We start from the raw sequence: 25,503 nt of genomic DNA on the forward strand, positions 1-25,503 counted from the left end.
ATGAATCTTCCTCCCCTCACGCCTCCTCCCCCACCCCCTCCACACACTCCTCAAAGATCCAGCTGCTGTCAAAAATCTTTGGGATCCTTTCTTTCTTAGGGGCTACTTCATATATCAAACACCTAAGTGCGGCACCCTTCCATCTCCGTGGGCTTCTACCGATAGCAGCCTTTGGTGAACGGTTTCCATCCCCGACCCACACGTTCCGCACACTAATCCCGCAGCTGTGGAGCCAGGAAAGAGATCCCGTGGCTCTCCCGCCTTTCTCCTACTCTTATTCCCCAGCCTAGATCTCCCGAGTTTCCTACACGTGAATGGATTTTCCTGCTGATCTCCAAACACCTTGCAGTATTTCAGAAAGCTGAGAGCGCGCGGAGATCAGGGAACGAGCACCACCCCTGCCCGGAGAGGTCGTGCAGCCCCGCAGGGACCCTCCTCCTGCTCCCCTTTTGGCTGTGTAGCTGCTGCCTCCGGAGCTAGCTCCCGGGGCCGTCAGCATCAGACCCGGTAGAGAGCCGGAGGCCCCCTCCCCACTTCCCTCTCGCAGCCCCTCTCCGCCTGTAGCAGCGCTGCTGTCTTCCCACAGGAGGACTGGGAGGACGCTGGAGTCTGCAGCGCCCCCGCCCCCTCGCTTTTTCTTTCTTTCCTTGCTTTGGGATCTTGCTGCCGGAGCCGGGAGAGGTTCTGAGAAGAAAAGAGCAGGGGACAGCTGCGGCGCGGGAACAGAGCTGGGGGCACAACATCCGCGGTGTCTCCTCTGGGTTCCAGCCAACCGGGCCCGCAACGCGAGGAAGAAAATCTCCCTGCACCTGCCACCCGCCCTCGAAGGAGTGTCAGAGAGCGTTTCCGAAGCCCGCTCTAGGAGCCCCTGTGCCCGCAGCGCCGTGGGACTAGAGTAGCGAGGCAACCCGGGTGCCGGCTCCAGGCTTCCACTCTTCGGAGAGAGCACAGTGGGGATCACTGCCTTCCCTCACTGGGCACAACTCTGGGACCAGCAGCGCGCGGCTGGACCAAGTACCGCTTCCCGCCGACTCACCCAGAGTGAAGGGACAGCCCCTGCCCTCCCGCCCGCTTCCACTTCTTGTAGTGCTACCTTCCCCAGCACCTGCGCGGATCCCCCACGCCCAGGTGGCGAGCCCCTTGGCTCTCGGTCCCTGCAGCGCCCCTGGCCCCATGAAAAGCGCGCCGGTTGCATTTCCTTGAGTGCGGGAGCCAGCTGGCGTCCTAGCCGAGCACTGGGGTCCGCCGGCTCGTCCCCCTCTGGGGTGTCGGAGAGAACCGGGAAGTGCGCACCATGAAGTCTGTGCTGTTCAGTCGCTTTTTCATCCTCCTGCCCTGGATCCTAATTGTCATCATCATGCTCGACGTGGACACGCTCAGGCCTGCGCCCCCCCTTACTCCGCGCCCCTACTTCTCTCCCTACCCAGTGGGCCGCGGGGGTGTCCGACTCCCGCTCCGCAGAGGTAGCTCCGGGCGCGGTGCCGAGAAGCGCAACGAGTCTCGGCCGCAACCGGAGCCGCTGCTGCCCACCATCTATGCCATCACGCCCACCTACAGCCGCCCGGTGCAAAAAGCCGAGCTGACCCGGCTGGCCAACACATTCCGCCAGGTGGCGCAGCTGCACTGGATCCTGGTGGAGGATGCGGCGGCGCGCAGCGAACTGGTGAGCCGCTTCCTGGCGCGGGCCGGGCTGCCCAACACGCACCTGCATGTGCCCACGCCGCGGCGCTATAAACGGCCAGGGTTGCCGCGCGCCACGGAGCAGCGCAACGCGGGCCTAGCCTGGCTGCGGCAGAGGCATCAGCACCAGCGCGCGCAGCCAGGTGTACTCTTCTTCGCAGACGACGACAACACCTACAGTCTGGAGCTCTTCCAGGAGGTAGCGCCGGCCTGCCCCCACTGGAGGGCAAGGGCGGGAGGGGCCTCGGGTCCAGCTGGGCTGGCGTCTCACGTCCCCTCGCGCTTTGCCTGCACTTTTGAGTTCTCAGTTCTGCGTGCGCGCATTGGGAACTCAGCGTGGAGCAGCTCCACGCAGGCAGTTTGCAGCCACCGCAGACATTGGGGCAGTGGGGTGAAGCGGGTGAAAGGACCTTGTGGCCCAGGGAGACAAAGTCTGCCCTGGAGCTTTGTTGTCCCAAGACTGGGCCACAGAAATAGCACAGGTAATTTGCAGGGACCCGGCTCTGGCCAGCTTGAGGATGGAGCTCATATCTGGAGGTAGGCTTGGTGTACTCTAGGCTTTTCAAAGCATACAAGTGTGATTTCGAATCAAGCCCATATGGAGGAAAATGGAGATAACTCGAAAATCAGCCCAGAAGCAAATCTCTCATACAGCTCCCAGGTGCAGAAATGGTTGTTAGTGAAACACTGACTTCTATGAGGGTCCTTCCTCTCTCTCTTCCTTGTACTCCACAAAAGTCTTTTTCTGCCCATGATGATGAAGCCTTTTCTAGGAAGCCTCTCTGGCAAATGAGTTGAGATTGTTCTGCCCTGCAGTTATCTTTTTGCAGCCCAAGATATCATCTAGCCTGACTGATGCCCTTTTCACAACATTTCTTCCTTTAAGGCCTCTGGCTTGGCGAGTTAACAGGCTCCCTTTGCACTAGGCCATTGCTTCCAGGTGCTCCCTGAAACTCTGAGCGCAGCTGGGCGCCCTTCCTGCCTACAAGGCGTGTATGTTCTTTGGAAAGCCATGAGCATGTACAAGCAGCAGCCATGGGATTCAAACAGGTGTTGTTAAAGGCTGGTATTTTGCAGTGGGCTTGTGTGTAGTCTGCAAAGAGACTGAGTTGCATGGCTTTATCAGTTTTTTTCTTCTCAGTACACGGTTACAGCTGGCCAAAACCTTGATGTCTTTGATATCCTGTGGGACTGTTACCATCCTCCACCTGAAATTCCTTCACATCTTGCCTAGGAAAGACTCCCCCATACCCCTTCCTCCCCTCATGTCAATTGGACATTCCCAAAACTGTGTGAGAATAATAATGAAGTGATAAAATAATCTGTATGACTAGTAATCTAATACCTAACTGCCCCACCCCATTTTCATCCCAATCTCTATTTTGCTTTCTTAACTTCTGGACAGTTACTCTGTACTCCGATTGTTTAATTATTATGTGACTTTCAAAATTTTTTTTCTTAATTGCTATCTTCATTTCCGTTTATCCTCACCTTCATGAATAAAAGGAGCATCTTTTCTGGACATCATTTCACTCATGGCTTGTTTTCGATTGTTTCTCCAGAGAAATAAGCTTGTCTTCATTATATCCATGATTAGAAAGATGATCTGATGGTTTTAAAGTTAGGTTCTTATTTTAAGTTGGGCTGTTTATGTGCTCTTTGCTCCAAGAGTGGTCTAAGTAAAATAATGCATATCACTATTAACATTTGAGGAGCTGGATTGTCAAGGGAAAATAATTGTATTTATCCCGGTTTTTAGTCTGTTGGCATGAGGTGTTTCATGAGTGGAAAAGTTGGCACATACTAGACAGTGAAACATTTGGAACAGTCTTTCTTTAATGCTCACCATGCTAAAAGGGAGGCTTGTTAGTGGGGGATATTATGTAGGAGGAAAATCCATTAGGATTTTTCATCAGCTCATGGAGAGATAAAAAGAAAAGGAAAGAGTAGGGAGAAAAAAATAGTATTGGCAAAGAGGAAATTATAAAGAGAAATTATGCAAAACTTTTAAGACTAAAATTTTGTACAATTGGAAGTAATAAGATAATAAAATAAATGTATCTTAAGAACATGCACAACTATTTATGAAGAGTTGTCAACTATACATATCAAAAGGTTTGTTGTCCTTAAGTATAATATGCATCAAACACTTAGAATTTAAGTTCTATATCTCCTGGACATTTTTCCCAGACATTAATTTTTATAACTTACAGTACATTTCTGGACCATGACTTCCAGCTCCCTTTCCCCTAGCTGTAAGATTAGGCCTCTATGTAAGTTCATGTTGAACACATAGTTTCCTTGTTACAACTTTTTATCTTGCATGCAAGTACCATTGAACTTGATCAGTGGAATGTATGTGTCCTTAGTCTTGTGCATTTTTCAGAATCTGGAGGTTTTTGGTTTTCCTTTTTTTTTTTTTTTTTTTTGAACTCTTAGTTTCATTAATGGAATGACCTACTATGCACCCATTCTGGAATTAATGATTCTATGTGTACTATGGTATAAACACTATTTTGTTGTAGAAAAGATAGGACCAGAAAAAAAAAATTGATAACTGCAGCTATTTGGGAAGGGAAAGATGCTGATCAGGGATACTATAGGGCTGAGGCATATATCTCAGCCCTTTATATTGTTCATACTCACAGAGTTTAGTTTTTAAGTCATTCACAGGAAGGAAAGAATGTCCCAAGTCAGGCTTCATCTTTTATTCATAATGCTTCTCATTTCCATGGTTGATGTTAGAGTAGATAAGATAAAAGGAGGAAAATGAACCAGGTACAAATTAACTCACTAAGGATTGGCTGCAAATGAAGGAAAGTAAAGGATGAAAGGTCTCCAAATTGAATTACACATGCAACAGGCAATCTGTAGTCAATTATTCCTCTCTAGTAACTGGAATAGTTGAAATAGTACTTTTTTCCTCCCATAAAGCTAATTTTCAGCCTCCCTTTTTAACTGAGCTCTGCTGCCAGGAAAGAAATATTTGCACTGAACAATCCCTATGTTAACAACCAAATCCATTCGCAAATGAAGTCAAGAGTGAGTTGTAGCCACAAAAACTTCCACTGGAGAAGGAGGTAGTAGGGTTTTATCAGGTTTCAAGTATCTCAACTACTCTGGTCCTTCCTGTGGCATTGATAGGGTTTTGCACTAGGGATCACTGGTAATCCGGCCTGCCTGTGCATCCTATTGATCTAGCTCCCTGGAAAAGCTTATTTGCAAAGGATTTAAGCTGCTTTAATAAAAGCCACAACAACAAGTAATTGTGACTTTAGCTGGTCATATTTTCAATAACATTATTGATCAGATTTCTGTTCTTCACTAGAAAACCTTCAAAGCTTTCCTAAGTTTAAAGTGGATGCTTTTCAGGTGAAGTTAGTTTCACCTTTGGAAATCAATTGAAAGGTTAAAATCACTTTCCAAGCAAGGAAAAAAAAATATCTTTAATGAGATGAGACTGGAAGACAAGCCAAGTTAATGAGACTGTATCTTGAAGATGTATCTGGAAAGCAGTGAGCTAAAGAGGCCTCTTGTTTATATTTCATGTTGGGTGCTGTTATGCTGTCTGTGTGCTAGGAAGATGCTGGAGTTGAGGTTTAATTCTGTCTTGCTGAAGGAAAGTAAAACGTAAGAGTGGTTTCTTCCCCATAGTAAGTGCTGAACTGTTTCCCCCCTCTTGCATGCAATTTACTAGAGCCATAATCCAAAGAATATTAGAGTTTACAATGCTTGACATTTCCTAAAAATAGATACTGTTTCTTGAAAGAGTTGATACAGTTACTTAGTTTAGGGTAATTATCTTCTTAAAGTGAAAAATCCTGGAAGATTGTCTTAGGTTTAGCCTAAAAGACTAAGTTAAATGAACCCCTTATATTTTATTTCTTCTCCTCTGAAAGCATATTAACAGTCATGCCATGGGTCTGGTAGAATGTGAGAATTTTGTAAAACTGTGTATATAAAACTACACCCAATTTTCTTAGACTATAAATATTACATCTATAGATTTTTCTTTGCTCTCCCTGAATGTATATTGCTTGAATTATGGTTCATTTTTGATAGTTTTCTTTGGAGACCAGCAGTTTTCATTTGGATTTTGATATTTTAATGGGCCAGAAATAACAATTTGGGTTTAAAAGACACTCTCCATTCTGCCTCTTCCTATTGTCTTTGTTCATCATTCTTCCTTCAACCTACTTTTCACTGATTATTCTCTCATGAATAGACATGAAGACATGTCCAGATTATTATTTGCTGTGATGGATGGTGTGTCTTTTAAAGGTTTAGGCTGCTGTTGTGGCTTCTTGGAAGCTGTAGCAGTGGCTCCATTTTCTTCTGTCTACTCCACTTGCTTCTAAATTACAAACTGGTAAATTTTCTCTTGTGTGAACAGTAATAGAATAGTAATTGCTTTTAAGGCATGCTGCAAAAGCAAAATAGAAGAGCCAAAGTCAACGGTCTTATTTATTAACTATTCCAGGTGGAATTCAAGTAGTGTTTTCTTTTTCCCCCCACAGAATTCAATAATGTTCAGATATGTCTATTCAGACCTTTTGGACTCTGGTGGAATATTTGTTCAGTCTATTTAGATAGCACACTATTGTGTGTTTGATTCACAGTGCTATTGAAGCATGAAATGTAAGTTTTGGGTGGTTCTCAAATTCTCCCCCCCAAACATAGGTAACATTGTTATACCAGTTCATAGGTAAGTAGGTTGGTTTAGAATTGATTTCCAATTTGCAGAAATACAACCATGCCTGGTAACTCTTGCATATGATTTTAAATAAATGCCAAAAATATCCCCTACTTAAATACAAGCAAATTATAGTTAACATCAATTGAGCACTTGTATGGGAGAGAAACCACTCTTATGTTTTACATATACTAGACTCACCACACCCACTGCATGATAGGTGCTTATCATGTTCCTTTTGAGTCTCCCACAGTAATGCTTGAGTTTGAGCACAGTTCTTTGCTGAGTACATGAGGTTTAAACAAATGCAACCTGACTGTGGAATAGTGTTTACAACTGCAAAATAAATCAATGTCCCCATTTATTTTTTATTTTTTTAGACGTAGTTGGACACAATACCTTTATTTATTTTTATGTGGTGCTGAGGATAGATAGAACCCAGGGCCTTGCATGTGTGAGACAAGCATTATACCGCTGAGCCATAACCCCAGCCCCTCAATATTCCCATTTTTAACTGAAGTTCCATGAAATAACTAGAAAAGGTAGTGAATCTGTTATGTCAGAGATGGAGTTTGAAACCCAAGTGCCCTGATTCCAGAGTTCACCTTGCTGACTGTCCTGAGGGGCTCTCGTTTGACATGCACAGTCAGAAGGAAAGTTGCCATTGTAATATATACAGCATTTGATTAGCAGGAATCTTCTGATATTGTTGCTGTCTTCTGCCTTACTTGAACCCAGATTTTTCTTCTTGGCTTATATCACTAAATCAATTTTCTCTCTTGACTCTTCTATGTACGCATGTATGTATTTATTTATGGTGGTACTGGAGATTGAATCTAGGGCCTCACCCATGCTAGGCATTTCATTCCTACCGAACTACACCCAGCCTCATTTTTTCTTTTACTGTTAATTATTTTAAATCGACAAAATTGTATACATTTGTGTTGTACAACATGATGTTTTGATATATGTATACATTTGTTACCCCACATTTTTTTGTGGTGAGACTATTTATAGCAATTTTCAATTATGCAGTATGATGTTACTAAACCTTATCACTATATTGTACAGTAGATACCCTGAATTTATTTATTTATTTTTTTGACTAACTGAAATTTCTATCCTTTCACCAACATCTTCTCAACCCGGCCACCTCCTGCCTCCCACCCAGTAACATTTGATCTTAGGAAAATTTTTTTTCCTTGTTCACATCTCTAACTTATAGATCATTTGGGTTTTAGATTGTATTGTCAAGTCAAGTGAAAATTGCCAAAGAGGTAGTTATGATTTATAAAACTGTTTCCTTATGGATAGGTAGTAACCAATTTCTGCAAGAAGATAAATGTTAATTTTTTCCTCAGCTTATATGTAGATATCAAAAACTCTACTTGGCATCTGTCCTTGTAGAAGAAATGGCATTGAATGGAAAAAATCTTTTCAGGGTAAGAATGGAGAGAATATATTGAACAATTCATTATATTGAATTATTTCAAGGGGCACAGTGGCTTATTCCTGAAGAGGAGGATGGTTGCTGGGAGTTTGAGCAGAAGCTGATGTGGCACCTGATGGGCATTCCCACCTGAGGCTGAGGCAGCACCTCTAGGGGAATTTGGGAGTGCCTGTGGGGTCCTCAGTTCCCCACACAGTGTACTGGTTGTGTTGTTGCCACCAGGGCACAGTCACCTCACTGTTCCCATTGCTGGTAGGAGGTTTGTTAACTTTCTTGTCAGATTTCTTCTTGGATTAGGAATTTTGCTGGGTTAAAAAAATTGAATAAATCATTGGCTAAGTCTTGTATGCTAAAAACCAAAAACCAAACAAACAAAACCTTACAGACAGCTGTGCTGAAGGGGGCTATCTTGTTCTCTACCAAAACATCTGGTTATTTGGTCCTTTCCCAAAATAACTGAAACCTCAATAGTTCTTTAATACCCTCCATCAGTGGAAAGAATTTTAAACAAAATATTCATCCCATGCTGAATCAGACCATACAGAACCAGACTGCTGTCCCCTCTGCTGCAGACACATAATGCATCATGTCCCTGTGGGGACAGGTTTGGAGAACTGTTATTAAGCAACTGTTATCATGGGAGCATCGTTAGAGTGAATTCACACAAACCTAGATGGTAGGCCCATCACTCAAGGAGGTCCTGATGATAAAATCAAGATGTGGCAAATATGAGATGTGACACTGCTGCTCTGAAGCACAACAAGTTGTAATAAACATAGAGTACACTCTAAAATAACAAAAGATATAGTATGGTAAATTCATAAACCAGTAACATAGTTGTCTACTGTCATCAGTTACTATGTACAGCACATAATTGTATGTGCTATATCTTTACACAACTGGCAATGCAGTAGGTTGATTACCCCAGCATCACCACAAACCACAAGTAATAATACATTGTGCTACCTACTGCAGTGGATGTTGAAAGGTGATGGGCATTTTTCAGCCTTATAGGACCATCTTATAGGACCATCATCACATGTGGTGTTCCTTGTTGATGAAATGTCATCATGTAGGACATGGGTTATATTTATAAATTGTACCTTCATTTCTCTAATGAAAGCTGAGCGGGCTAAATGCTGACCATTCTCCATTATCTGAGATCTTAGTAATCTAGAAGAATTATATCTTAGCATAAATGATATCATTCTGTGAGATCCCCTCTACCTACCTGAGTTTAAATGTTATCACATTTAGAAGATATTTGAATATAATGAATCAGTTCGTCTTCTATACCTTGTGACACATCTTCATTGGGCACTGTTAATTAATTGGGCTCAGTTAAGGCACAAGGTCTTGCAGCTGTGGACAGTGCATCCCAGAGCCCATTGGTTCCATGTCTAAATTTAATACATACCCTACTGTCACTGTACCTTGAGACAAATACCGGTACCTCAGTGGAGTTGGCAGCGGTCAGAGCTGTAGGGAAGTGACATTTGAGTCAAGTGAGTGGTGAAAGTGGGGTGGGTGGAGGACTCTCAAGAGAGAGGGGGCCACATTTGTGAACCTGAGAAAATGGGGTATATGGACTGTCCAGGGACCTAAAAGATGTCCTTGGTGACCAAAGGCCGGGATGATGAGAGGCTGAGGTGGAGGGAAGTAGTCAGCCACCTTTCCATTTCCTTTATGGAAAGGGGATTATCTCCACCAATGAAGAAAACAAGTCTTCAGTTTCTTGGGTGGGCATTTAAATGATGCGCATTAGACTCTTGTTCCCGGATACTGCCATGTCCTTATGTAAATCTGTGAATTTGAAAATGTATGTAGCAGTATAAAGGGCATATTTTCTATTTTGTTTTTTGTATTTGTTTTTCAGAATACTTGTTAAGCAAATCTTTGACATTTTACTTTTTCAACATAGCTTGGATAATATAGGTAGCAAATTGGTAGAAAACCTATAGATAAATATTTGTATAATTAGATACACCAAGAAAGTGGTACTGTAGTCTTGTGTTTTTGTTGTTGTTATTGTTTTGTTTTTTGTTTTTGTTTATTTTTTTGTTGTTGTTGTTTTTGTACCAGGGATAGAACCCAGGGGCACATAAACACTGATCCACAACCCCAGCCCTTTTATTAATTTTTTGTTTGTTTGTTTTAAGACAGGGTGTTGGTAAATTTCTTAAGGCCTCACTAAGTTGCTGAGACTGACTTTGAACTTGCAATCCTCCTGTCTCAGCCTCCCAACCTGCTGGAATTACAGACATGGACTACTGTACCCAGCAATTTGTGGATTCTTTATAGCACCTAACATCACCTTAAATAATAGTCTCTGTGTTTTCATTGTTTCTTCCACTAGAGTACAAGGATGGGAATTTTTTCTTGTTTGCTACTTTATTTTTAGTGTCCACAGCCTTGCCTAACATATATAGTAAATGTTTATTGAATGAATTATAAGATTTAGAAGCTGAAGGAATTTATTGCAGAAAAAAAGTTAGTCCCAGAAAATAATCCTGCATAGAGAATGTCATTCAAATAATAGTTTTGAAAGCTATGTTAAGATTAACTGAGTTCTTTCAATAGTAGCTTAAAGATTTCTGGGTGTGATGGTACACACCTGTAATCTCAGTGACTGGGAGGCTGAGGTAGGAGGATCTCAAGTTCAAGGCCAGTCCGGAAATTTAGTGAGACATTGTCTCAAAAGATAAACAGGGCTGGAGATATACCTCAGTGGTAGAGCACTTCTAGGTTCAATCCCCGGTATAAAAATAAATGTGGCTTCTACTCTTTAAAAGAGTTTTCACACTGAAAGAAGGGTGGGGATGGGTGCATGAATGTTTATGTAGGTAGCAAGGCAACCTTGTTAATAGCCATTAAGGGGGGAAGGTATATCAGGGTAGCTGTGAGCCAGTTGAGGGATGTACAGGTAAATGCACTGTCTCAGTTGTCAAGTGGCCTCTAAACACTCCTGTCATCTGGGCACATCCCTGGAGGCACGGTGAGAGGAGGAGGTAGAAGTACTTGACTCTCCCTGATGTGGACCTGCCTTAACTGGGTATCTATTTATCCCATTGGGTGTTGACTAGAACAATTAGAGTTAACTAGGGCTTGTCCAAGGATCTTGGGAGAAAGTGAAATGTGAAAGTGAAGCAGACATTTGGAGTTGAGAGGACATGAAGTGTGTTCTGTGGGTTTTGAGTTCTGAGACTCAAACAATGTGAAGGCTAGGAAGCTGGCTTGCTGGTAAGCTCCGAATAGGAAGTTAAACTTCACACAGGTCCTGGGTGTGAGTTTAGTTATTGTGTAGTCCCAGAACCTAGCACAGATGCAGGGCATACTCATTACATGATAGACTGATGCATTCATTTGTGCCAGAAATAATTAAGAGATGATATGTGACCAAACAGAGGGCAGCTAAATAGAGAGAAATGAAATTTTTTTAAAGCATCTGATTGGAAGCAGTTGTTTGATCTTTAAGGCCCTTTCCTGGAGTGGGAAGAATCCCTTTAGCTTTACCTTGAGCTTCTTCCCATCCAACCTTTTCCCGGGACACTGAGCCTCTCATTGGCCTTCTGCTGACTGGAGCGTACCAGATGCTCCAGTAACCTGTTCCTTTTTCCAAACACTGCATGAATTTTCCTAAGTAGACATTTTAAAGCCTACTTCCTACCATAGGGAGGACATGCCAGCTGAAGTTTTCAGGGTGTGCGCGTGCACATCATCCACAGTGTCTCCTGGTGGTCCTCATCTATGAATGCTGCGGCTGCTCACTGCTCTTTCTTCACAGACCCTGCACCCTTCAGGTTTGTTTCAGGCAAAAACTGATGCAGTCGTCCTAACATTTTCTGTTTGCATAACTCCTAACAGAATTTTGTAAAAATAGTTTTACACCTTCTGGTATATTTTCAAATTTTAAAAATCATTTTAAGTATTTGCAAAGCATATGATTTCCAGTATATTATAAATATTGACATTTGCAAATAAACTCACATATATCTAGTAGATTCTATAACTACCATTAAGAATGTGATACCCATAATCATTCATTTAATAAATACACTTTTCAATGGAATTTGGGTTTTTTTTTTCCTTGTGCTAGGGATGGAACCCAGGACCTTGAGCATGCTATGCAAGTGAGCTACATCCCCAGCCCCTAATTTGAAAATTTTATGTTGCTCTTTTCTCTGTTTTTACCCTCAGAATTTTAGTGTAGCTTAATTTAGTTCAAGATCATTTATTGATCCTCCTATTACTCATATCTGCAATGACAAAGAATTCAGAGAATCACAGGACTTTTAGAAAGTATAAGTACCACCAGTCTTTGTCTTAAAAACACTTTGGGACTGACTTTAATGTTAAGTCAGTAGTAGTAAACAATTAATCAAATGCTAGAGTCGGACATTAACTATTAAGCATAAAAACTATATATATTGGAAATTGGCTTCTTAGTGACATAGAGGGAACATTTTTGTTGATTTACATATTCTGTATTTATTGATAAATATTACAAATGGCTAAAAAGAGAGAAGGTTTAGTGTTAATTCTGTTCCTTTTAGGTTAACTTTGTTTACATAAAGCAAGATGAAAGCTGTATCTTATAGCAATGTTCCTCAAGTTTTTGAAATTTTTAAGCCAACAATCAGATGATCTCTCCGCAGTGATCTATTGATAACATTCAATTCTGTTGAATGCAAATAATTGGACATCTCTTGTCTCCCCAAAGGATTTATTACCCATTCATTAGAGGCATTGACTTTCTTAATGAAGACAGCACTATATCTAATTACCTTTGTTTCATGCCCTGGAGGTTTTACTATGGTGAGACACTGTATTTAATACAATTCTGCTGGGTGAGATGAAGGCCCTTCAAAGAATAGAGAAGGACAATCAGAGCAGCTCTGGCTCTGGGAGGGCAGAACCTGCCACCTCAAGTAGGTCAGTGTTAGGAAAGCAAACATGGGATTGCTGAGGGTCCACTAATTGATCTCCTTTAAGCCTGCTGCATCCACATAGTCCATGGAGAGTCTATGTCTATATCCAGGGACTACCCAGACTGAAAACTGATGTTTGGGTAGACGCTAAATGAAGAACTGGAAGATGTGGTCTTCAGGCCTGGTTGAGCCAAAGATCACCCCCAAGATCTCAGGGGGAACTAATATTTTCTGACTTTTTTTTTTTAAACTCATTTCTTGGTCCCACCCTTGGTATCAGGTGGGTGCACTGCTGTTTTCCAAACAAGGAAAAGCCTTGATGTTCAGCTTCCTCACAGGGCAAATACACATGTATAGGGTCATTGTGAGAATTATATGAGGTGATAGGTGGGTAAATAGGGTAACTGACTTGGACATCTTCTCTCAAGTCAGTGGTCCCAGAGCTGTGGAGAGACTCCAGCAGACAGGATGTCACAAAGCCACCTAACTGCTGTGGCTGCACTAATCCTGACCGTCTTAGTGGCCCCAAGGCACTGCTCTGTTGGTTGATGAAAATGAGAATGTAAGTCTTGTCCATATGTGGACTGGTTGCTCATCATCTAAATAAACTTGGCATCACAATATGAAAATGCCGGTGTCACTTTTAAAGGTCAGATGACAGTTTGGGGATATTTTGGTAACTTTGAAAAGTTCCTCAGCTACATCTGTTCACATGCAAAAGTGCTCGGAACATCCTTTAGAAGGCTTTTCTGTCTGGGGAGATGCAGTCTTGCTCTGTAGGAACACTCTGTTACATGGGGCTGATGAGCTGGTAGTTAGGGCTTATCCCCTCTTCAGTTTTATTAAAGAAAAAGGAAGAAACAAATTTACTGGGTAGTGGACCCAGGGGGACTCTACTGCTGAGCTATGTCCCCTTTTGGAGGTACCCTTTTTGTTTATTGAGACAGGGTCTAAGTTGCCCAGACTGTCCTTGAACTTGTGACCCTCCTGCCTCAGCTTCCAGGATCACTAGTATTACAGGTATGCCTGGCTGAAAATAATTTCTTACAATTTTCATTGTTCTTTAATACATTTCACTATTTGCCTATCACTTTTCCTTCCTGTTGTACATACTGATAAGACAATTTTTATGGGTTTTGTCTTTTCTGATCTTGTTTTACCTCTTTATTTTAGGATTTAAGAAACAAATAGGTTACAAGTTGGGTTAAACCATGTTTCTTCCTATGGGCAGTGATTTGGGGTTTTACAGCAACCCATGGGGTTCCTCTGAGAATCAGTTAATTGTCCTATAGATCAAATATAGGTACTCATGTGTTTGGCTCTTGCAAATCCAGTGATATATAAAAGTATACTCAGTTGGGCTTGTTGGTGCATGCCTGTAATCCCAGCTACTCAGGAGGCTGAGGCAGGAGGATCACAAGTTCAAGGCCAGCCTGGGCAGTTTAGTAAGACCCTGGCTTAAAATACAAGGACCAGGGATGTAGCTCAGTGCTTAAAATACAAGGACCAGGGATGTAGCTCAGTGGTAAAGCACTTTTGCCTAGCATGTGCAAAGGCCTAGGTTTAACCACTAGTGCCACAAAAAACTAAACAAACATCCACATGCCTATTCTATTTTGTTTTTACATCTTTTCCCCCTAAACATAAAAGGCAATAGGGAGAAATAAAAGTTGAGTATTCTTGGTTTTTTCAAAATTGTTTTGATGATACTTACATTTGCCATTTACTTTTACCCTAGTAACCTCTAATGAGGTAGAGTATACTTTTGCCACTGTAATTTAACCTGGGAACCTCTAATCTACTCTTCAACTCTCTGAGACTATTCTGGGTACTTTACATAAGTGGAATCATATGATATTATCCTTTTGTGTCTGGATTTTTTCATGTAGAAGGCTGTCATCCCAGTTCACTCACATTGCAGCATGCATCAGAACTGTATTCCCTTTTGAGGCTGAATGCTATCCATTTTATGTATGGACCACACTTTGCTTATCCATTCATCCCTCGATGGGTACTCAGATTGCTTTCACATTTTTTGCTATTGTGAAATGTGCTTTCACATTTTTGCTATTGCTATAATGCTGATCTGATGATGGCTGTACACATATCTGCTTGAGTACCTGTTTTAAATTCTTTGGAGCATAAACACAAAATTGGAATTGCTAGATCCTGTTGTAATTCTATGTATCATTTTTTTGAGGACCTGCCATGCTTTTATCCACAGCAGCTACAACTGTCTTACATTTCCACTAAGTGCACAGGGTTATAATTTCTCCACATTCTAGCCAATGTTGTTTTTTAGATACTAGTCCTCAAAAAATGTGAAGTGAAATCTCTCACCTAAAGTGAAAAGTGTGTCATCTCATCATAGGTTTGCATTTCCCTAATGATTGGTGATATTAAGCATCTTTTTATGTGCTTCTGGCCACTTGGAGAACTCTCTATTCAAGTTCTTTTGCCCGTTTTTAATTGAGTTGTTTTTTATTGTTATTGAATGTGGGTTGGGTTAAACCATGTTTTTTTCCTTTGGGCAGTAATTTGGGGGGTTTTATACGTTCTGGTTATTAATCCTGTATCAGATTTGTGATTTATAAATATTTTCTCACATTTCAAGGGAGGCCTTTTTATTATACTGATCATGTCCTTTAATGAACAAGTTTTTCAATTTGATGTTGATTTTTTTTCTTTTGTGTTTTTGGTATCATATCCAAGAAATGTCAAATTCAATGAAACTTTTTCTTCTAATATTCATAGTTTGAGTTCCTTTTTACAAGGCTTTAGGAATTCAACTAATTCAGCTCCATCTTTTGCATGCGTGTATCCAATTTTTCACAGCAGCATTTACTGAAGAGACTGTTCTTTACTCATTGAATGATCTCAGTGAAAATGAATGACTTTGCCAAGAATTATTTGAGAGTTTATTTCTGAGTTCTGTATTCTATTCCATTGGTTTATATGCCTGTCTTTACTGGTACATGCTGTTTTGGTTTATGTAGCTTTGTAGTAAGATTTGAAATCAGGAAGTATGAGTCCTCCAATTTTGTTCTTTTCCAAGTTTGTTTTGGCCCTTTAGGGTTCCTTGAGATTCCATGTGAATTTTAGGATATCTTTCTTTCTGTAAACCAGTCATTTGTATTTTAATAGGGATTGTATGTAATCTGGAGATTGCTTTGAGTACAATTGACATATTAATTTTAAGTCTTCTAATCTACAAAATGTTCCCTTTATTATTGTCTTTAACTTCTTTCAATAATATTCTATTTTCTGCCTATCAATTTTTTCTTCCTTGGTTAACTTTATTTTTAAGTAGTTTATGCTTTTTGATGCTATCTAATAGGTTTTAATCCCTGTTCCCTGTCTGAAAAATATCATCTACTACTAATATAACTAAAAAGCCCAGGACTGAGAGAAATTTTAGGTATACACAATATAAATAGATCTTAAAAATATGCATGGCATAGAAAAATGGAAAAATATTTTGGTGTCGTTATGTACATTTAAAATATTGTATACAAAGCTACTCAGGAGGCTGAGGCAGGAGGACTGCAGATTTAAGTCCAGTTGGGGCAACTTAGCAAGACCTTGTCTCCAAAACAAACAAACAAACAAGACTGGGGGTGTAGCTCAATGGTAGTCTGCCTAGCATATGTGAAGCCTTGGGTTTAATCTCCAGCACTGCAAAATAACAGCAAAAAACAAACAACAACCCCCCACACAAACCTGCACTCAGTGTTTCACATTTTACAAAAACATTCTCAAAAATAACTCGGGGTTTTCTAAATTATGTTTTATAGAACATTGTGTCTGGTGAGATGTTTCCAAGCATGATTTTATTTCTTTATTGGTTCCTTTTAGTTATACAAAACATTAGTATTCATTTGACATAATTATGAAAGCATGGAATATTTGCTATGTTTCCCCTTCTTCTCTCCCCGCTCCCCCTTTTCCCTTTCCTCTACTGATCTTTGTGCTACTAATAGTTTTTTTTTTTAATTAGTATCTTGTGGGTGTATATAATGGTGATTCACTGTGGTTATTCATATATGTTCATAGATAAATTAGCTCAGATTAAATCCACAGTTCTTCCCTTATTCTGTTCCTCCTCTCTCCCCCTAAATCCCCTTCCTATATGCCACTGATCTTTCTTCTATTTGATAAAATTCTCCCCTCCTTTTTTTTTCTCCACCACTTCCCTATTCTAGACTACCTTCTGCATATTAGAGAAAACATCCAACCTTGATTTTTTTGTGTCTGGCTTATTTCACTTAGCATGATAGCCTCCAGTTCCATCCATTTACCAGCAAATGGCATAATTTCATTCTCCTTTATGGCTGAGTAGCATTCCATCGTGTGTGTATACCACATTTTCTTTATCCATTCATCTGTTGAAGGGCACCTAGGTGGGTTCAGTAGCTTGGCTTTTGTGAATTGTGCTGCTATAAACATTGATGAGGCTGCCCCCCATCACTATTGTATGTTGATTTTGTATCTTATGGATATATAGCAAGGAGTGGGATGGCTGGGTCATATGATGGTTTCATTCTTAGGGTTTTGAGGAATCTCCATACTGCTTTCCAGAGTGGTTGAACGAATTTGCAGTCCCACCAACAATGTATGAATGTAGCCTTTTCCCCACGTCCTCATCAAAATTCACTATTATTTTTATTCTTGATTGCCATTCTGACTAGAGTGAGAAATCTCAATATAGTTTTGATTTGCATTTCCCTAATTGTTAGATATGTTGAACATTATTTCATATATTTATGGACCACTTGTATTTCTTTTAAAAAGTGTCTATTTAGTTCTTTTGCTCATTTATGAATTAGGTTATTTGTTTTGTTTTTTGGTGTTTCATTTTTTGAGTTCATTTTTTGCAGGTGGTAAAGATTTTCACCCATTCTGTAGGCACTCCCTTCACACTCTCAGTAGTTTCCTTTGCTGCACAGAGGCTTTTTAATTTAATGCCATCCCACTTATTGATTTTTGGTTTTATTTCTTGTTCTTTAGGAGTCTTATTAAGGAAGTTGGTCTCTATGCTGACATGTTGGAGTGTTGAGCCTACGTTTTGTTCCAGCAGTTGCAGTTTCTGGTCCAATTCCTAGGTCTTTGATCCACTTATATTGACTTTTGTGTAGGGTGTGAGACAGAGGTCACATTTCATTCTTCTACACTGTGTGTGTATACCACATTTTCTTTATCCAGTCATCTGTTGAAGGGCACCTATTTGTTAAAAAGGAATCTTTTGTCCAACACATGTTTGGGGCATTTTTTATTTAGTATCAGATAACTGTATTTATGTGGGTTTGTCTCTGTGTCTTCTAATCTACTCCACTGGTCTTCATGTCTGTTTTGATGCTAGTACCATGCTGGTTTTGTTAGTATTTCTCTGTAGTATAATTTGAGTATTGGTATTGTGTTACCTCCAGCATAGTTTTTTTTGCTCAGTATTATCTAAGCATAATTTTATTTTTATTTTTTTTAGAGAGAGAGAAAATGAGAATGAGAATGAATATCTTTTTTTTTTTTTTTTTTTTTGCAGATGAACACAACACAATGCCTTTATTTTTTTTATGTGGTGCTGAGAATCGAACCCCGGGTGGCGACCGTGCTAGGCGAGTGCTCAACCGCTGAGCCACAATCCCAGCCCCTAAGCATGATTTTAAATGCCTTGATTTTTATTGATGTTCATCTTCAGGGGTGTCTCCAAATAGGCATCAAAGATTAAACTTCTGAAACATGAAGGAAGGGGACACTTTATTCCAGGTCTGGGACTATAAAATTTACTTGGTATAGATTTTTCTAGAAAGATGGATGTATTTTCTTTCTTAAACATCTAAGAAAAAAGTTCCTATTGATTTCTTGATAACTAGTCCCAATATCTAAACCAAGGTTAGCAACTCCCTGCCTCTGAGCAGCATGTGAGGAAGGCGATGGTGAAGCTAATGACAGTAATGAGAGGGGATGCTAATATGGCACTTGTTTGTCTCATTTAGTTTTCAAAACAACCCTGTAAGATGGGACCATGATTATGTCACCATTTGTGTATGTGGAACAAGCTTAGAGAGCCTGTCTGCTATGCCCAGGGCCACAGCAAATAGTGGGAGGCTGAGCTTTGAATGTAAGGAGGCAGATTCACAGACTCAACTTTTTACTTTACCTTTTCTATATTGTCTATCTCAAATTCTAATTAATTGATTTTGGTATATAATTCGACTTTTTTTTCTTTTTTCATTTTTATTTTTTGGTATCAGGGACTGAGCCCTGGAACACTAAATCACTGAGCCACAGCCCCAGGCAGGCCTTTGTTTTTTTATTTTGTGACAGGATCTTTCTAAGTTGTTTAGAGCCTTGCTAAATTGCTGAGGCTGGTTTTGAATTTGGCAATCTTCCTACTTCAATCTCCTGAGTTGCTGGGATTACAGGTGTGCAACACCATGCCCAGTGGGTTTTCTTATTTTTGTTTTTTATTTCAAGTATGATTTGAAAATACAAACCTAATTTCTCTTAACTGAAATGTATTGATTTGCTTTATATTTCAGTATATGGTTGATATTCATGCATGTTCCATGTATACTTAAAAGAACATTTATTCTATAGTTGTTGGATATGGTATTCCACATATGTCACTTTGGTTGGGTGCTCTTTAAAATTATTATGTCCCTGCTGATATTTAGTCTGTGTGCTCTATCAATGGTAAAGATTCTGACTTCAACTGTGAATTCTTCTCTTGCTCCTTTTAGACCTATCTAGCCTTTGTTTCACTTATTTTAAAGCTTTGTTGTTTGGTGCATACACATTTAGATTTGATACTTTTTCTTGGACTATTGATCTTTTGTCATTACGAAATATCCTCCACTATCTCTGGTGACCTTATTGTTTTAAAAGCTATTTTGTCTGACATTAATATAGCCCCAATACCTTTCACATGTTTGTCTGTTGTATCATTTCCCATAAAACCTTTTGATTTTTTTAAAAAATTTTTTAATGTTGTAGATGGACACAATACCTTTGTTTTATGTATTTATTTTTATGTGGTGCTGAGGATCAAATCCAGTGCCTCACACGTGCTAGGCAAGTACTCTACACTGAGCCACAACCCCAGCCCCAAACCTTTTGCTTTCATCCTATGTTTTTAAAGTGTGACTGTTGTAAATAGTATATAGTTGTTTCTTGTTGATCCATTTTGCTTTTCTGATACTCTTCTTATTAAGGAGGTAATAATCTGTAAATAAACCCTTATTTAAATAATCCCTGCTGTGAGTCTTGTATCAAGTAAACAGCCCCAGAGTTTTGTTGTTGTTAATTGAGCTCTCTGATTTTATATTTTAATTTTTGACCTAGGTAAAGATTGGCATGATAATTTTGTCAAATAACTTTCTACTGAAGATATAAAGAGTCTACTTACTGCTCTAGGAAAAGCTCTATCAAATTTGGAAATTTTTACCTTTCTAAATATTTTCTGGAGTTGTTTAATTACATCTATGATCTTTGAGGGACCCTCCCTGTTCTTTTACTCACTTGTAATATATCCTAACTATATTTTCCACCAGGAGAACCTGAGAACTTTCCTTCTTTCATTCTCTTAGATTTCAAGTATAGAGCTTGTCATTCTTCCCAGTTCCTACCTTCTGTCAGCCCCATCCTGTGCAGTTTCCTCCTGTTCTGTTTACTTTCTTTCACCCTTATCTGCAGGCACCTACTTTCATATGCATGCAGTACATAATTTTATTTGTACATGCCCTTGTGATATGCATAGTGTTTCATGTGTAGTATTTTAAGTGCACATAAATAACATTATAGACTTTTTCTATTTTTCCATGCTGTACCATGTTTTTAAGGTCTATTTATATTGCTATGTATACTGCTAATATGCTGCTTCTAACAGTGAACTTTTTCAAATTAGAACTCTTATAAATGCTCTATTTATTTGGGAAATTAGAATTTGCCACAAAGTGCTTCTTTGTATTCAGTACCATGGTTCTCTAGAGCTTTATTAATTGGTGAAAAAAATTAAACTCCAATACTGTTCCCAGAGCCTATTTAACCAAAGCCTACCAGAATGGAAATCTGCCACTTTCTGGAGAATCAGGTAAATGCAAATCTTACATGAAGATGACCTGTCCCTCCAGCTCCTAAACTAACGCCCTGGGAACAATGTCCCTGCTGCTCCTGCCCCTCCACAGCTTAGGCACTTGTCTTTATTAGATGCCTTGGGTTTATTTTCATAAAATCCTGTTACATTTCCCCCTAGTATAGCGGTTAAAGGTTTCATGGCCCTGCACCAAACTAACAGCCCAGAATAGCTACATCCCAGGTATCTATTGTCAGTGAGCTTCACTTTGGGCTGCAGTGTAAAGAATTCTATATATTGTTGAGACTTCTGGTCCAACAAAATGGGAAGTGCCACAAATAGGAAGCCTTTGGCCACAAGTTACAAAACCCCAACTAGGATTATTATCTTAAACAATAAACACATGTATTATCTCACTCTATTGGGGAAGAAAAATCAGTGTTAGCTCCTGTGGAAACAGGCAAACTGAATTCTGAGAGGCTTGATGCAATGATTGCTTATTGATCAGTCCCCACAAGGTTGCTTGGGGCCGGCAACTCTCCTGGGCATAGTTGATTCCTCAGATATCCCAGTGCTTCCATCTGGTCACTGCACCATGTGTGGCACATGGCTGGACTAGCAAGGGAAGAGAGGTGGTGGATCACTCAGGTTATTCTAAGGACCAGGCTTGGAATGGCCTTTTTGACTTCTGCTCATGTTCCACTGCCAGAAATCAGTCTTCAGTCATGTGAGCCCTTTCTAACTACAAAGGATGCTGAGGTACCAAGTCTTCATGTGAGCTTTCAAAGAGGACAAGCTGTGATGAACAATGAGCCACGTTCCCAACAGGAAATCCAGAGCTGTAGAGCAATTTTAGGGCTGGCTGACCCCATAACTCAGTCGTGTCATCAAGTCCTGGAGTTTGTCCATCTCTCTCTACCCTGCCATCCTCAGAATGTCAGCTTTGTCCTCAGGCTAGCGCTCTCCCTGGTTGAGAAATGGCTATTAGAGTCCCAGCCATCACAACCAGACCTGGCAATGTGCTGAGGAAGGAAAGGTCCATCCTTAGGAACTGAGGGAACCCTTTCCCAGAAGCCACCTGGTCCTCCTCTGGTGAGTCTTGCCAGCACCAGACTAGTCACAGTTTACCCCTGCCACCCGGGGGGTGGGGTGGGGCTGGGGTGTGCTTTCTTCAGTCATGTGAAGGAAAACCAAGTCAAACCAAGTCTCAGCCAATAAGAAAGGAGAGTGGACGTTGACTAAGCAACTATCTTGCCACAGCCCATCTCTGTCCTCATGAACATCCTTTCATGTCCATAATCAAGGTCATGACTTTCTGTGACTCTTGCACTGTCCTCAGTAAGTTTATGCCCAGTGTTGCATGTTTGTTGATGCTTTTGCAGTGATGTTTTCCATTATATTTGCTTGTGTATAGGAAAGCTATTGATTTTCAGTCACCTCTGTTGATTTTCTTTCATCCGTATGTGTAAATTGCTTTTAATCTTTCTTTTTTGGCACAATATTAGATGCTAATTAAATATTGGAAAGAATCCAGAGGTAAAGGGATCTTAAATAGAATATGGAACAGAGTTGAAGAATAAGAGAGCAAAGAATATTATATTTTTTTTTCTATAAAAAGCGAGTTATCATCACCTGAGGAAGAAGTGGGATTTTGTGCTTTTCTCAAAAGTTGTTTTAGGAGAATGCTGTGAGTGTTTAGGAGGGGAAAGCATGATTAGTAAATAACATTTCCAAAGGGTTTCTGAGTGCTGTAGAGAGCTTTTTTTCCCTCTTCTCTCTGAGAAGAATAAGAGATGTAGTTGATTTTCATAGAGAGAAATTAAGGAACAGAAATATGGCAATTTGAGTTTCCTCACATAATTATAATCCTGAACAAACCAGAGCCAAGGTCTTGGGTCACTATTCATTGAGGAAAATAGATTGATGGTAGCCAAGGCAACGGTTCTTGAAGTGAACTCTGCCATCTCTTGTGCAGTGATGAAAAGGAGTTGAACAATCCAGTATGTACTCCTTTCCTTGCACATACACACACACACACACACACACACACACACACATATGAGTGCATACAGCACCTCAAGACATTCTAACACCATATTGATTTATTCTAAGGAAAGGCATTAGTATGCTTTCAAATTAGTGGTGATATAATTTTTTTGGAGACACAGATTAGCATCCTCGTATCCACTTTTGCCTTTTACATAAAATGACTAGTGGACTAATGAGACCAGCACTAACAGCCTTAGGTCCCCATACCAAGTGAACTATACATATCACATCATTGGACAAACACTGTTGTTACATGCTGGACCAGAGAGGTAACTAACATACCCTTTGCTATTGAAGAACCCTGGAACTTTGGAACAGTGTGGGGAATGCACAACAAAGAATCAAATTTTTAAAGTGTAGCAGTTTAGAATATGGGAGTATGTTAGACGTGCTAATCCATAGAACTTTTTTGCGAACCTAAGTAAAATTTAACTTTATATAAAGTTTTCCTTTTAGATATCCAAATGAAGATGAACACAGTCACTGGCAATTAATTTGATTCATATTTTCAATAAACATCCATTTTACTAAAGCATACAGACCCATACATAGATTTCAGAGCTTTGTGAAAAAGCATCACAAAAGCTTTGTGATGACAGGAGAGAGGTTTTTGGGAAGTCAGGGGGCCTCCAAAGCAAGGGACCTTCTTCTCTCATTTTTCTCTAGTGTTGTCACAAGCTAGTCTCCTGAACACAACAGTTATGCTCATGTGCGGGGTTTCTTTTCTATGCCAGTTGCCAATTTCCTAGAAACCCTGAGCAAAATAGAAATTTAAATAGTCGAGGCTAAGTTTATTCACACACACCCTTCTGCATTGGGCTGTCTAGCTTCCCCAGCAGACATCTGTCTCCTCATAACCACATTAAGACAAAACCTTTTCAGCAATTGCACTGCCTGGACCATATTGTCCTCCTCTTGCTACATCCAGTGAGGCACCATGCGTTGCCAGGCCATTGTGTGTGACGCCAAGACTGGTGGTCACTCTGTCAAGGGATAACTGCCAAGTCCCTCATTGTGGAAGCTTATTTTCCTCTTGTCATTAACAAGTAACCCATGGGGTGATGCTTTGAGGCAGTGTGAATATTTGGCTTCCCAGCGATCTTTACCCAAGAACAGCTACTACACGCACACCCTATAGACATAGACTTGTGGATTCCCTCTTCCCCTAGTGGGTTTTAATCCATCGATTTCATTCTTTTTAATGCTCATGTTGTTTATAAATTGGCCAGAAATGTTTCAGACCAGTTTCTGTCTGTATCCATTGACCTTGTTCTTGTTTATCTTAGAGCACTTATTTGCTTTTCTCTTTTTTTCAATGAGATACTCTAGGCTCATCTTGTAATTACCCTGTGACAGACATGGAATCAGTCACTTTTCCAAGGAGTCCTGGCTTCTTTCAGTGGAGAATAATATTTACAAGCCAAGTTTGGCTGTTTGCTATTGGAATAATTTTTCAAGGTTCTTCATTTATAAGTTCATATTGAAACCTCCCAATTGTTTTTGCTTTTATTTTAAATCAACTTTATTTACCTGAACTAAAAGGTACTCATTTTAAGCATTGAGTTTGCTGCATTTTAGCAAATTTATATACCCTTGTGACTGTCACCTTAAAACCTTTGCAGCCTTCACTGCTGCAACTTCTGATCTGCTTTCTATCCCAATAGATTAGTTTGCCTTTTCTAGAATTTCATATAAGTTGAATTCTGTAGTCTGTAGCATTTTGTCTGGCTTCTTTGACTTGGCACTGTATTTTTTAGACACATCCTTGCTGTTGGGATATCAATCATTCAGGACTCTTTGTTGAGTAGTGAGCCATTCTATGTGTATGTAACAGTTTCTCTTTGCAAATACATGTACATTTGTGCTGTTTCCAGCTTATGGCTATTAGGAATAAAGTTACTGAGAACATTTAGGTACAAGTTTTTATGTGGATGTGTGCTTTTTGTTCCCTTTATTAACCTACAAATGAGATTGCTAGGTCATAAGCATATTTTTTAACTTTGTAGCAAGCTGACAATTATTTTGCAAAGTAAGTTGTAGCTTTTCTTTACTCCTACTAATTAGAGACCTCGTTACTCCGCATCTTCATCAACTCTTGGAATTGTTAGTCATTCTAGTGGGTAAGTAATGGTTTCTTACTATGGTTTTAATTTTAATTTCTATGATGACTAATATAGAGCATCTCTTTATGTGATAACTGGTCATTTATATATCTGATGAAGTATATGTTCAAACCTTGTCCATTTTTCAAATTGGGTTCTTTTTTTTTTTTTTTTAAATTGAGCCACAGAGTTCCATGTATTCTGAATACCAGTCTTTGTGAGATATGTGTGTTGGGATGTGTGGTGATATTTTAGAAAAATAAGGACAACCCCATTTTGGTGTTCTATTTATCCATTGATGGACATTGGCTTTATTTTGTATCTTAGTTATTCTAATAATACTGCAGTGAACATGGGAATTCTCTTAACTATGTTGATTTTATATCTTTGGTTACATAGCCAGTAGTGGGACTGCTGGATCATAATAGTAGTTCTAATTTTTAATTTTTGAGGAATCTCCACAGTTTTCTATAATGGGGCTAATAATTTGCATTCCTATCAACTGTGACTAGAGTTCCCTTTTCTTTACA

At 40.0% G+C, this 25,503-nt stretch overlaps 1 protein-coding gene across 1 annotated transcript in view; it reads left to right on the plus strand.

Annotated features, from left to right (window-relative positions):
• Positions 1-1,294: 1,294 nt before the first annotated feature.
• Positions 1,295-25,503, plus strand: part of B3gat2 (beta-1,3-glucuronyltransferase 2) — a 63,783-nt gene continuing 39,574 nt past the window's right edge. Inside the window, exon 1 of the mRNA XM_076858514.1 lies at positions 1,295-1,879. Within this exon, the coding sequence (XP_076714629.1) occupies positions 1,295-1,879 (585 nt within the window). The remainder of the gene's footprint in view (positions 1,880-25,503) is intronic.

Source organism: Callospermophilus lateralis, chromosome 6 (genome assembly GCF_048772815.1).
Source record: "Callospermophilus lateralis isolate mCalLat2 chromosome 6, mCalLat2.hap1, whole genome shotgun sequence".
Lineage (NCBI taxonomy): Eukaryota > Metazoa > Chordata > Mammalia > Rodentia > Sciuridae > Callospermophilus > Callospermophilus lateralis.